Source organism: Sciurus vulgaris (genome assembly GCF_902686455.1).
Source record: "Sciurus vulgaris genome assembly, chromosome: 2".
NCBI classification, from domain to species: Eukaryota; Metazoa; Chordata; class Mammalia; order Rodentia; family Sciuridae; genus Sciurus; species Sciurus vulgaris.
This window is the reverse complement of record NC_136462.1, coordinates 78568760-78582194: the sequence shown is the minus strand read 5'-3', so window position 1 is coordinate 78582194 and position 13435 is coordinate 78568760. Positions and strand designations below refer to the sequence as shown.

Here is a 13435-nt window from a genome sequence, read left to right as displayed (position 1 = left end):
CAAGTGCCATCTTTCAAGGAACTGAGCATGAAAGAGCCTGCAGCCCCAAAGCTCATGGGAAGGAGGGAGGTGGGAATGCAGCTGAGGTTTTTGGATCACCTTCAACAACTGTGTTACTGACAAGCTCATCTTTGGACAAGGAACCCGCGTGACTGTGGAACCAAGTAAGTAACCCATTTGTCTGGAATTTGGGGTTAAGGCATCCTCCATCTGAGGAGAATGTGAAAGGGGTACAGATAGCACACATAGCACTAACAGCGTCCAGGAGGACTCCAGGGAGGAGGAGGATGTGAACGGCGCTTAACTCCTCCACAGGAGTCAGGGGAAGGTATCACCAAAAAGTGGAATTTGGGGATGTAAAAGAACCCATACAACTCCAAAGAACCAGAGAGAACTCTGCCCAACACATGGGATGCTGTCAGGCTAAAGAAACAAGGGTCACTGGTCCAAATCCCCAAGCAAAGTCAGAATGGACCTGGAATGAGGTTGACCTGAGCCAGGTGATCCTGTTAAAGTGGTTCAAATATGAGCGATTCTGACCTTCCATAGGCCAAACACCAGCTCCCAAGAGAGCACAGAACTACACCAGTTCCCTGGGAGGGAGGGTATAGCCAGAGAAGTGATCATTTGCTGCAAACGTGTTGCTACATTTCTCTTTAGAAGGAAGGAAGGTGTTCCAGACATTCGTTTCTTGTTGTTTGAGCTGTTTAAAATTTGGCTTTTAGGGAGAAAAATGGTTGTGGTTCCCAGCGAGACCAGATTCCAGACAGAACAAAGTGAATGTGTAATGTTTCCAACTAAAAAGTGCTTTGAAGTCTGTAGGACACAGCCAGCAGAAGGTCCCGCAGGACTCTTGCTGTCCATTCGCCCCACAAACAGGATATGGTGCCACTCACTAATTAACTATTATAAAGGAATCAGTGCTGACGTTGTTGAAGGATTGTGCTCAACACAGAAAGCATCTTTTGTTGTCACTTAAGTGAAATTGGAACTCAGTAGTGTCTTGCTTTGCGAATTTTTTTTTTAAAGTGGTTTCTACTTGGCAGCAGTTTCAAATTACTGCATATCTTAAGCCAGAGAATGCAATAAAACAATATAAAAAAAAAAAAACAATTTCAAAGGTCCTAGAGAAGTCTAGCAATGGGGGTCAGTGGTCCCATATCTGCCAAACTGGCTACTGGAAAAGAAACAACACTCTCCAGCGCTTTGACATTCAACATGTTTTCTAAGGCAAGAGAAGGCTTTAGAGAAGCAGGATGGAAGAATGCAATGGGATAGGCTCCTCAGAGAATAATCTAGAAGAGGACAGTCCTGGGTGTATAAAGTGAAGGAGGCAGAGTGTTGAGGACAGAGGAAGGAAAAGGACAAGCCTCGGCAGGCATTTCCAGGCCACGCACTGTGGGGGCCAACGCTATGCTAGCAGAGGCAGAGCAGAGAAATTCGCATTTAAAAAATAATAATAATAAAAATCTTAGTAAGACTTTGTAAATTGGAGTAATTCAGGCACTTGCACCCTTTATATATTTTTGACTTCACAACTTCTTGCTAATGTAATATTTTATGCACATTCCCCAAAATGTTAGTGGCTGATTTCCCTGACCTCCTTTTCACCAAGTTCTTCCTAATGAATTAAGTTCCTCTATTTACTGATTTACTTGGACCACAACTTCTCTGAGTGGGGCATGCACAGCATCTGATTTTAGATGGGCCACAGACAGACTTTTTCTTTTGAATTGCTCTTTTAATAGAAATCAGAATAGTACAAGTAAGTCATCAAACCCATATGACTTAAAGTTTCCTTGTAAGTTAACTTAGAAGTTAAAGAGTGAGTAAATTCAAGGAAAATTGTTTAGCAAATTGTAACAGATGGATTATAGTCCTGAAAAAGGAGATGTGATTAATTAAAGTCTGGAAAACTCTGAACAGGTACATTCCATCATTCTTTAAAATGAAAAGATTAGGAGCATCCAGACTATCTTTGAAAGGTGCCTACATTTTTAGCCAACTGATAGTGGATTAAAGAGACATCATTGTAACCAGGCTTTATCTTCCCAGAAGTCTACCTTCTTTTGATGCATTCTTTCCTCAGGAGCATCTTTCAAGTTCGTATTTGCAGGGCTCCCAGGTAGCATAACACTAACAGAACAGGTCTATACAAACCCTTTGCCATAGATCCCACTGCACATTTTAACCCTCTAGATAGAGAAAGACTGGGGATACCATTTAACTTCATAAAACAGAAACAGAGAACAGGACCACACAGCACACAGCGAGGTGCCACAATGGACGTGTGCGCCCTTGTGCATGACAATGGCAGTTTAGAAAAAGGCCACCATCATCAGAAACTTCTTCATGGAAATGGGCCAGGAGATGGGCTTAGACTGCTATTGTTAAATTTCATCATTACTTCAACTACCATTTCTTGAGTGCCCACCATATGTCAGACCACAGGGCTAGGCACTTTATGAATGTCATTTATTCAGTCCTCACGATGATCATGTGGGACTAGTTACCTTTACTTGCAACTTACAAATCAGAAAACAATCTCAGAGGGGTTCCCTAAGATCACGCAGCTTAGCAAAGTTGTAATTTGAATCATCTGTCTGACTCCAGAATCTGTGCTTGTAAGTTCTCTGCTCTTCTATCAGGGCTACAGTCCCGGTAGAAGGAAAAACCCTTCCTGCTTTGTCCAACCTGTCCCTCAGGCTTCTAATAAACTCCAACTGAATCTGAAGCAACAGTTATGCAGCTTCCCTTCCAGCTGCCACCCTTCTTCATCAAGGAGGGACTCCTGCCCCCATGCCAAAACCAGAAGGAGCCTGGAGAGGTCCATCCCTCACATTGTACCCCAGGGCCTGAGAGTCCCTAATCATGTAAGGTCCAGATGATGACTGGTGCATCTCTTTTCCCCAAGGGAGAGGAACCCATACAATCCTGGGCTCATCAGTATGTTTCCAAAATTCCAAAAGATAAGTTTCCCACTGCTCCCAGCCACAGGCCCTGGGCCTGCCGTCTTTGGCATCCTCTCTCACTCATGATGAGCTTGTCTTAGAACAAGCCTTCACACCAGCACATCCCTCTCCATTTCTTCCCAAAGACTCAGTATAGCTTTCTTCCCTCCTCCTCCAGGTCTATACTCAAATGTCACTTCCAGTAAAGTCTTCCCCAACCTGTCATTCTGCAGATCCCTTTTCCTGTTCTATTATTTATAGTCCTCTTTTCCACCTGAAACTTTATATTGATTTATCATCTGTCTCCCTTGCTCCAGGAGGGCAAAGACTTTTAAGTTGTTCCTTACTATATCCACAAATACATTCAAGGCACTAAATAAATGTTTGTTACAGGAGTGAATGAATTCATCGATCAATCAATCAATCAATCAGAGGATAAGTCAGTTGTGGTTAAGGCAAAAGTTAACAGAAATGGAAGTCAGCTGGAAACCTACAGGACCAAACCTGAGTCCTAACCTGTGACATGTCACTGTCCCTATGTGCCAAGAACTATTCTAAGTACCAAGAAATCAGCATGAACAAAAGAGAAATCCGTGCCTTGTTGGAGCTTACTTTTAATGGCAAAAGACAGAGGGTAAAATATATACTATTTTAGGTCGCAATAAGCTTTGTGAAAAAAAAATTAAGCAGGAAAGTAGAATAAAGAACCTTAGTGGGAAGGAGCAGTGTGCAGTTTTAGAGGAGTCACAGAAGGCCTCATTGGAGAGATGACATTTGAACAGAGACCTGAGGAGGTGGCAGCGTGAGTCAGCAGCTCTCTGGAGGAATTGCTCTTCCAGACAGAGGGCATGGGGCTGCCTGGAGTGTGTGAGGAACAGTCAGGAGGCTGCATGGCTGGAGGGAAGAGAGAGCCAAGGGGAGAATTTGAAAATGAGGTCAGAATGGTAATGCGGGTGGGGAAGTGTGACTGGTAGGCCAATGTAAGGACTTCTAGTTTTGGAGTTGAGAGAGAAGACTGGAGAGTAAAATAGAAGCCACACCTGACTTAGCGAAAAGATCAGGTAAGGCAGAAAGCTGGATTCCAGTCCTCACCCATGACCCTTTGAAGTGGGCACCATCACCAAAGAACACCAAGAAAAAGAACTTCTTCTCCCTCTGCAACCTCTCCTAACAGTCCTCCCTGTGGAGGAGTTCTGCTTTTAGTGAAATTACATCCCCCTGCTTCAAATAAAACATTTCCTCTGAGTCTAAACCTAATGAATATTCTAATAATTACATTGGGGCTTTCTAGTTTATGGAATGCTTTATGTACATCCTTTTATTTAATCTTACAACCTACCAACACAGAGGACAGTATCTTCATTTTATAAGAGGCAGATAAAGCTCAGTGAACTTCAGTAGCTCAGCCAAGGTCACAAGAGACAGATTCAGATCTCCTGACATCCTCCTGCTTCACCACAGCTGAGAACCACCCTCCATTTAGTGATTCTCAAGTGCTTTATGAGTTCAGTACTGATCTGAAAATGCAGTTCCTCCTTGGTTTTTTGAGTGACATATAGACAATCTCATAGACACTGATTTTTATATATGACAGAAGCTAATTTAACTGTCACTTCTAGGTGTGAGTGTGGCACTTACAGCTTGCTAAAATTTAGTATTCATGGACATATTATTAAAGTGGACCAAAGAACCAAATTCCATTATGTACTGAAAAGTCTGTCTACTGCACAGTACAAAGCTCCAACTGGATAGGAAATGGAATTTCAATAATGCAAGGTTAGAATGAGTGGAGGACATAACCCACTAGGCCTTTGCCCCCCTAGGTGTCATCCAGAGGCTAAGAACCACGGCTCTAGGACCACCATTTCATCCTTCCTTATCCCAAATCAAAGCAAAAATTCCTTTCCAGTCTATAGTCTCTCATGCAGAACACGAATTCTGTCAGACTATAACATGGAGAAAAGCTTGAATGTCTCTGTGACCCAGGAGTCCTCTGTTGCTTTGACATGAAGCACAGTCCCTAAGACTAGGGGAAACAGACATTGGACCAGATAAGACAGAGAATCCCATCTTATGGATATCACATGACTTGGAAGTTGGGGCCAGGGTGAGTTGCATAATTAGAAAAGTAAAGTGGTTTTTGGATTAGGTTTATTAGCTGTAGAAAAATACTGATCTCTGGCAAAGGAAACTATTTGCAGTTAGAACAACATAAGCAATTTACTTTTCTTTCTTGTGACTACTATATTTGGAGATTGTCTTCATTAAATATTTCCCTAAATCTCCAGATTAGGAAATAGTTCTCAGGTTTTTGAAAAATTCTTCCAGTGGGTAATTTAGCAAGGGATGGTTTAAGGGACAGGGACTGGATTTCTGATCAAATCCAGGCTAGGGTGTGTGCTCCAGCAAACCCTCTTAATCCACTGTCCTTCCTGACACCTTCATTGTCTTCCCTCAGCCTGACCTACTCTAGAGAAGCAGTTTCCTCCCCATCTGTGTACTCACCAGGCACAGTTCTAGACCATACCCATGACCACACCCCACAGTACAGTCTTTCCCAACGTGCCGGTGTGAGGTGGAAGGAAGAGCCTTTAAGCCAAAACACAGGCCAAGTTCCAATCCTTCTCTTTAAATGATGGAACTCTTCTGTAGTTAGATGGAAAGATTTCCAAGATGTCTTCTGGCTTTGACACACTGTAATCCTGGTGATTCCCCAGACCAAGTCTTAGAAATAATTTGGTAGGCAAAGCAGGGGAGTCCAGTGGTGTGAATGTCCAATGACCCAGGGGAAAATCTGTGATTTAAAGGAAAAAAAAAAAAAAAAAAAAAAAAGCACTGGAAAGAGATCAAAACTCTCTCTGTAACTGTTAATTAGCCCTTGTGTGATCACAGAGGTTTGGACAGGTGACAGCTGAGGTTACTAAGGTGTCACCTATTACTCTGGTTCAATGGATGGAACTCCAGAGACCTGAGAGTGAAGCCCAACTCAGCCCTCACTGCCTTACCCACTTTTACCTACAGAGGCATCATCTGTGAGACAGATCTAATAATATGCCTCATGGAGTTGGTTACAGTGTTTGTTGAAGTAGTACAGACACCAGTCGTTTGTCAAGTAGTAAAGTATTTATACGCATGGTAGTCGCCTAGGATTATTATGATCCTTTGGCTGGTCCCCCAGCTTTCTGAGTCAGTGGTGCTTCTCCAGCCATCATGCCCTTCCCCTTCCAACTGAGGCACAGTCCTGTTGTGATTGACTTAACTTGAACCTTACAGTTATGTTTCTGCTCGCAATGACCATTTGGCAGCTCACAGAAAAACCAAAATGATTCTTTTCTCCCTGCAAATATATGATCCTAAAGCAACATGTGAAAGTAAGAAATAGCAGGTTGAGAAAATAATAGCAGAAAACTAGGGACTTTCCTAAATGTTGACACTCAGAAGATAATAGACATCAAACAAGCTGCCAAAATATAATGCTTAGACCTCAGAAACCCTTACAAAGCTCTGTCTCCAGCTGCCCTCATCCTGCTCCACCCACCCCCTTCCAAACAGATGAACTAGACTGACAGGGGCAAATAGTGGCAAGGTTTTTTGTGCTGAGGCCTAGAGTCGTGCTTGAACTGCACAGCTCATCTTTGGAAGCGGTACTGAACTCACCGTGGAGCCACGTAAGTTGTTCGAGTTATCGTAGCTAGGTGTTAAGAGTTGTTGGAGCCCAGTACTGAATGAATGGAGCTTCTGGGGAAGTTGGGAGATTATAAATTAGAAATCCATTGTTTGTTGCAAAGAGTCAAGGTAAAAGTTGAGGGAAAACATATGAGGTTTCTGCTAAGAAAATACTCTGTGTATGTTTGGAAACTCTGTTCTAAAGCTTGGTATTAATAAGTTTTCTACAATCATCTAAAAAAATTCCTAGGTCAGGTTTCTGGTTCTGACCTCTGTGAATGATGAATTAGCAAGCTCTAGATCAGGAGGGTCTCTCCACTGTTTATGAGGGAAAAGAGTCATGGTCCCAGCATAGGAAGGAGTGTTAGAAGAGAAATATTATGAAAGAGTTAAATAAAAAGACTCTCTCTCTCTCTCTCTCTCTCTCTCTCTCTTTCTCTCAGAAGCCAATTCTGCCTTTGTCCTTTTTTGTTGTTGTTGTTGAGAATTTGCATTAAATAATCTTAGCTTCTTCAGACTAAATGATCCCCAAGGTCCCACCCTAGCCTGGGTCTGCAGAGAGCAGTTACATGCTCACCTCCTGTTATCCCTGAATGTGGGAACTCTGCACAAGGGTCCAGGAACCCACATCTGATGTAGAAACACAGCCACCAACTTCAGAGCAATAGAGAAGTAATGATGCTCTCCTGGAGACAATGTCCACTGGTAACCTGCTCCAGCGTTTGGAAATCCAGGGGCAATGTTCACATACTTTGCCTCCAGCAGTCAATCACTGGGACCAGGTCAGAGAACAATAATATTTTGGAAGATTTCCAAAATGAGAATTCCAATGGGACAGGTGTCTCTTCCTGCATGGTTAGACATCAATTTTGTTTATTTCAGAGGGAATAAAGTATTAGGAAAGGAACATGAATGTGGTGAGGACATCTAATAATCCCAACAGTGACCTGTGCTTCTGAAAGGATAATATGAACTTGTAGGAGTTTTTCATTGCCTGTTTCTTTCAGAGAAATAGTAGAATTTGGTGAATTTTCTTATCTTTAAGGGGAGAGAGATTAGAACAATGAAAAGAAGGAGGGAGACAGAATCATGTTGTTGCTGATTGCAGTCTGATTGATGTTTGGCAAATTGCATCTGAGCAAAAAGTATTGTGTTTCATTTTCCCTTTAAATCATTTCCACTTGAAATTCAGAATTATCTGCAGTGTTAGAATCAAATCTTGAGGCTGTGCCTTTGGGAGTCTTAGGGAAAAAGAAAATTGATGAAACTGATGCTTAGCTTCTCTGTTGGGACACTGACCACATTTCCCAAGGATGCTCCATTTGCTTCTCTGGTTTTGCCTTCCTGCAGAGATGGAGTGTAATATGATGATGGGAAGCTCAAGTGGGGAAAGTGAAAATTTCAAATCCAGTCCCCAGTCCTTAAAGTTCTGACAGCAAATAATGGCCCTACACAGCTGTCACTCTCCTTTGCCCAGCTCTTGCTCTAGACTCTTGAGTTGGGGTAATGAGAGAGAGTAATCCTCATGGTCTTTAAGTTCTGTTTCACATGATTACTATACACTCCTGAGACTCAGATCTGGATCCAGAGTCAGGAGAAATTATAAAACAAAAATGAACAAACCAAAGTAAGCCCTGGCTTTTCTGACCTTCTTCCACCACTCAGAGCACCAGTGGGATCCCCCAACAGCAACCAATTTCTTACTCAACCCTCAGGTCCTTAGAAAGACTTTCATGAGGCTCAGGGAATTTGAAAGCAGATTCTTTATTATTGTGAGACTCACTGTGAGTGATGGAGAAAAATTAGGTTTCTAATCAAAAACCAGCATTTGCAACCCAAGAGAAGGGAACCAGAGAACGAGAACAGGATCTGTTGCTCAGCCCTCCTTTCCTTGGCCTAGCGTTCATAGTAAGAAATGTCACTATCCAGTGCTCCAGCCCTACATCAAACTATTGTGTTCTTCTTGGAGAGCCCTCTCAATAAACTGGGAGTTAAGTTATCCAACTTAAAGGCAGGTAATAGTCATCTGACAACCTTCCCTGACCTGTCTCAACTCTGTTCCAGTGTCTCTTAGATGGGGACTTTGAGCTCAGTTTCCCATCAGCAGTTCAACTATTATTAGCTTCAAAGGGAACTGAGACTCTACTCGGCCCCTGGTCTCATCAAGGGCAGCTTTGTAGTTCTCTGAGCTGCAGGGTCTCTAGGTTGAGACACCAGGCTGGGGAGGCAGGGCACAGATGTTTGAGCCTAGGCCCCAGGACCAGCCCTGGGCTGGTTACATGTAAGGCAGTGTCACAATGTGCTCCTGGGACACCCGACAGATGTTTTTTGGAACTGGCACCAAACTCTTCGTGGAACCCAGTGAGTTGATTTTTTCCCCTATATTTCTATGAATAATTTGAGCCCTGGGGCTAGGGCTGCCATCCAGTTAACATAAATTATAGCAAGTAGATTAACTTATAACTGGGAGATGGAGTGGTACAGAGATGAAATGTGGGCCAGAGTGAAGACACTGAGCCACTAAAGTAGCTCTGTAGCTATTTTCATTTCTAAATATATAAATGTTAAAACCATAGTCCCCACTTATTGCTGAAATCCTCAGTGTAACCCAGAAAATATAATCTGAAAAAAATTGTATTAATAGAGTATTCAGGTGCAGGAAAGATAGTGGCAGGAACACTTTGGCCCAAATTCTCCAGGAAGTTGCTTGATCTTAAACATCCTTGGCTAATATGCATACCTCCTTGCAACTCACAAATGCTCTGCAGCTTGGAAGATCTTGGAGAAACATTAACTGGGAGTTAAGTTATCCAACTTAAAGGCAGGTAACAGTCATCTGACAACCTTCCCTGACCTGTCTCATCTCTGTCTGAGTTGGGGTAGTGAGAGAGAGAGTAATCCTGATGGTCTTTAAGTTCTGTTTCACATGATTACTATACACTCCTGAGACTCAGATCTGGATCAGTTATAGGAAACTTTCAGAATTTAAGTTAAATTTTATATTGGCAGACAGTCTTGAAATTCTGAGCAATATTGATTACAGATGTTGGGATTCTTAGAGGACCAGGAAAGACTTCTAATGTAAATCTAAAACAGAAGATATCTAACATCATAAATTTAGAAAAACTGTTCAGGAAGGGTTTGTACTTCTTTTTGTATTGTTACCAGCACATAATCTTAGCATTGTATTAGTACTCATAAAAAAAGGAAAGTGTGAAAATAAAATAACAATAGTCCAAATTCACTCTAAACACATATTGAAATTTAATTATATTCATGGAACAAGAAGTGAGACTATTCTCAGAAGATAAACAATTAAAACTTTCTTTTAAATCTTACATAAGATTCAAATCTTGTCTTAAATTTTATACAACTTCAAATTTTGTTTAAGTCAAATATAAGAGCAACAAGGATATATATGACAACTACATTGAGTGCATTCTCTTTATATTTTTAAACAAAAGGTTCAGTTCATTCAGATAGCCTTTTCTTTGGTTACCATGATACCAAAGAATGGATCAAATATAACACTTTTCTTTCAATTATTTTGAACATATAGACATTAATTTAAAAAGAGAGTCTGAAGAAAAAATGTTTTAAAAAATCAGTGCATTACGTTCTTTCTGAGCTGCTGACTATTGGATCCCAGAAACTTGGTGGACTAAGGCAGGAGGATCACAAATTCGAGCCAGCCTTGGCAAGACCCTGTATCAAAATTAAAAATAAAAGGAACTGGGAATGTAGCTCAGTGGTAGAGTGCCCCTGGGCTTAATCCCCAATACTGAAGAAAAAAAAAAAAATTATTTGAAACCAATCGCCCCAGCCCAACTTGATCATTGGCAACTGCATGATTAATTTAGATTTTTAAGTCCCAAGTAAGCCTTTACTGTCCAAATAAATCAGAGTAGGAGACAGTGTTTGAGGGTTTTGTTGTTGCCGTTTGGGAGTTTGTTGTTTGGGTTTTCCTTCTTATGGGCAAATATCCTTTCTAACTCATAACTCCCTTGAAAACCAGCCATCCTACGTCTCAAACCAAAGGCAGGATAGCGAGCAAGAAATACCGTAGTTGTGAAGGGAGGTGAGTGGCGGTGAGGCCTGTGGTTTCCAGCCGTTAGCACTAGGGTTATCGGTTTCTGCTATCAGGGTCTTCAGCTATGCAAGGAAACAGAACAGTGAAGGTTTTCTCATGCAGGTTGAAAGCCAGTTCCAGGAAAGCCCTTTGAAAAAATCCCCATCTCCCCTCTTGTCTAGAACTAAAGCCAAAAAGGAATCCAATTCTTTGGAATGAGTTTCTAGCCCTGAGTGATTGGAAAAGAATAGTCTTTTGGCTGAGCTTCTTGGCAGAGGAAAAACAGAGAATTGTGATAGCAGGGATGAGGAGGTTTCTCTGAACAGCTTATTCCCTAGAAAAGCCCTGATCAGCCAAGTCCATCTACCAAGTGATGCTCAGCAGGAACCTCCTGACCAGCCATCACTCCCTCCCACCAAGCTGCAACTAGGCCATCTGTTCTAGTTCCACAGTCATGAGCCACACGGCAGAAGCTCAAATCCAGATTCTGGGTAGAGCACTAGAAAAATCATTTCTTCCCTGTCTACACATTCACTATCAAGACACTCCATTTAGTAATACCTAATGTCTTGCTTATAGAACGCAGAAAATAAAAGTACGCTAGAATTCAACATATTTTTCATTTAATATCAAGAAGTCAAACACTCCAAAGTTATCAATACTAAACCATATTCATAGGAGTAATTAATATGGAAAATCAGAAATAAAGTTTAGGATTGGAAATACATCAGATTGCATGCTCAGGTTGGTTTTCTTTCCTGACTTCAGGTACTAGCAAGTCTCCTTCTATATTCTGAGATAGCCTATGAATCCAAGTTTCCATGGACACAAAATTTATCACAGTTCAGAAACTTCAATAAGGCACAGTGTGAAAAAATCATTACTACCTTTCTCAAAGCTTCAAGACTTTAAGTTTTAAGGAAAGAAGAAGATGCATACATGGAGTATCAGATAGATGATAGTTCAAGGTAAAGGCATGAAAGAAGACAAGGCCAGTAGGGGACCCAATTACTGGGACCAACATTCCACAGCTCCTCCTAGAATAATACAAGAAGAAACGAGTTTAAGCCAGCTTTATGCCTGTAAGTACTTTCTGAGAATAATAGTTGCTATCCTCTGATTAAAGACTCAAAAGAAATTGCACAGTAGTCAGGTCCTTCCAAAAGAATAAATATGAAATACTGAAGGCAGAGACATGCCACTTAAATTCAGCAGATCCCTACCAGTTCATAAAATGGGGATGACACCCTGCAGTGACTCCAACACTGCCATCCTCAGAGTGTCTGAATCCATCATACAGACCTTCTCAGATCCTTGATTCTTCAGTTGACACAATGCAAAGCATAAGTAGCAAACCCAATCTTCCCTGCAAGGGTCCATGCATGTGAAATAAACCAAACGATGTAGGCAGATATGTAGCCTGAATTTAATTGCCCAGAGAATTGATTAAAAGGTCATAGGTAACTGAAACCCAGATGATCCAGAAATTTCTTTGTAGTTGTTATTTTCTCCCTCTGCTTCTAATCCTATCTCTTAGCAGCTCCTAAATAGAAGTCAAACTAACTACCTTTCATTTCACTCTCTAAAAAGTCCAGGCTATTAATAAAATGCAGGGAGTTCTGGATTGTAGTGTTGGACCCCATGAGAACTGAGGTAGCCACCATTGTTTAACTTCTGTAAAGTTGTAATTCATCATCTCATGCAATAAGTTGATGATGTTTGCAGGAATTCAGCCTCCTACCAAACCATTCGTTTTCATCATGAGAAATGGAACAAATGTTGCTTGTCTGGTGAAGGATTTCTATCCCAAGAATGTAAATATAAGTCTCAAACCATCCAAGAAGATAGAAGAATTTGACCCTGCTGTAGTCGTCTCCCCGAGTGGGAAGTACAGTGCTGTCAAGCTTGGTCGGTATGAAGATCCAAATTCAGTGACATGTTCAGTTCAACACAACAACGAAACAGTGCATTCCACCGACTTCGAACTGAAGACAGATTCAGTTGGTAGGTATCTGGTTTCAAGGGACTGGACACTGTTGGGGAAGGGAAGTTGGGGGAAAAGAGAAGTTAGAGATGTGAACTCTGGAGAGATCATCCTCAATTTATCATCATGCTGGAAAAAAGTGCTCATCATTGACTGGGAAGGAAATGCTTGCATCCCTAGGTAGAATCTAAGATAAAGTCTCCTCTCGTCCACATCTCTCCTCTTTACCAACCAGTAAAGACTGCTACCACAGTCTGACATTGGAGTTTCAGGTGCAATCTGGGCCAACACCAAATAGGGCAGCCCAATCTGTCATAGGGTTAAGAATTCTACTTTCACTGTTAGAGCATGCCTGGATGTTGGCCTTTTGGTGCCAAAAAGCCCAGAACAGGAGGTACGCTGGCTGTGTAAACAGCCGTAGGACCTTAGCTAAGTTATACTCCCTGGTTCTCAGTTTATTTACCTTAAGTTTCAGCCACTTTTAAAACCCCAAAATCCTTTGAGTCTCTCAGTTGCCAATGTAACCTTGACCACTGCTGTTTGTTCCAGATAATCAAAAAGCAGAGGGGTCTAAAAACATTAACCAAACTTCAGAGAGCTGCCATGAACCAAAAGGTAAGTTCAGGTCAAAGCACCAATTTAAGAACTGAAGATGGAAGTAAACTCTGTAGTTGTCAACTGGGACCAAAAAGATGGCAAATGAAAATAAAAACTTTTCAAAAGAAGGGAAAACCAGTTGGTTGACTTTCCCAACAGAACTTGCCT

At 41.6% G+C, this 13435-nt stretch overlaps 1 protein-coding gene and 1 gene segment (V, D, J or C); both read left to right on the top strand.

Annotated features, from left to right (window-relative positions):
- The window catches only part of LOC306654819 (T cell receptor alpha chain MC.7.G5-like), a 517362-nt gene that overhangs the window by 421559 nt on the left and 82368 nt on the right, over positions 1 to 13435 (top strand).
- Positions 1 to 13435, top strand: part of LOC306654810 (immunoglobulin lambda-1 light chain-like) — a 63286-nt gene that overhangs the window by 47415 nt on the left and 2436 nt on the right. Inside the window, exons 3-5 of the mRNA XM_079128702.1 lie at positions 8908 to 8978; positions 12412 to 12690; positions 13220 to 13285. Of these exons, the coding sequence (XP_078984828.1) occupies positions 8908 to 8978; positions 12412 to 12690; positions 13220 to 13285 (416 nt within the window). The remainder of the gene's footprint in view (positions 1 to 8907; positions 8979 to 12411; positions 12691 to 13219; positions 13286 to 13435) is intronic.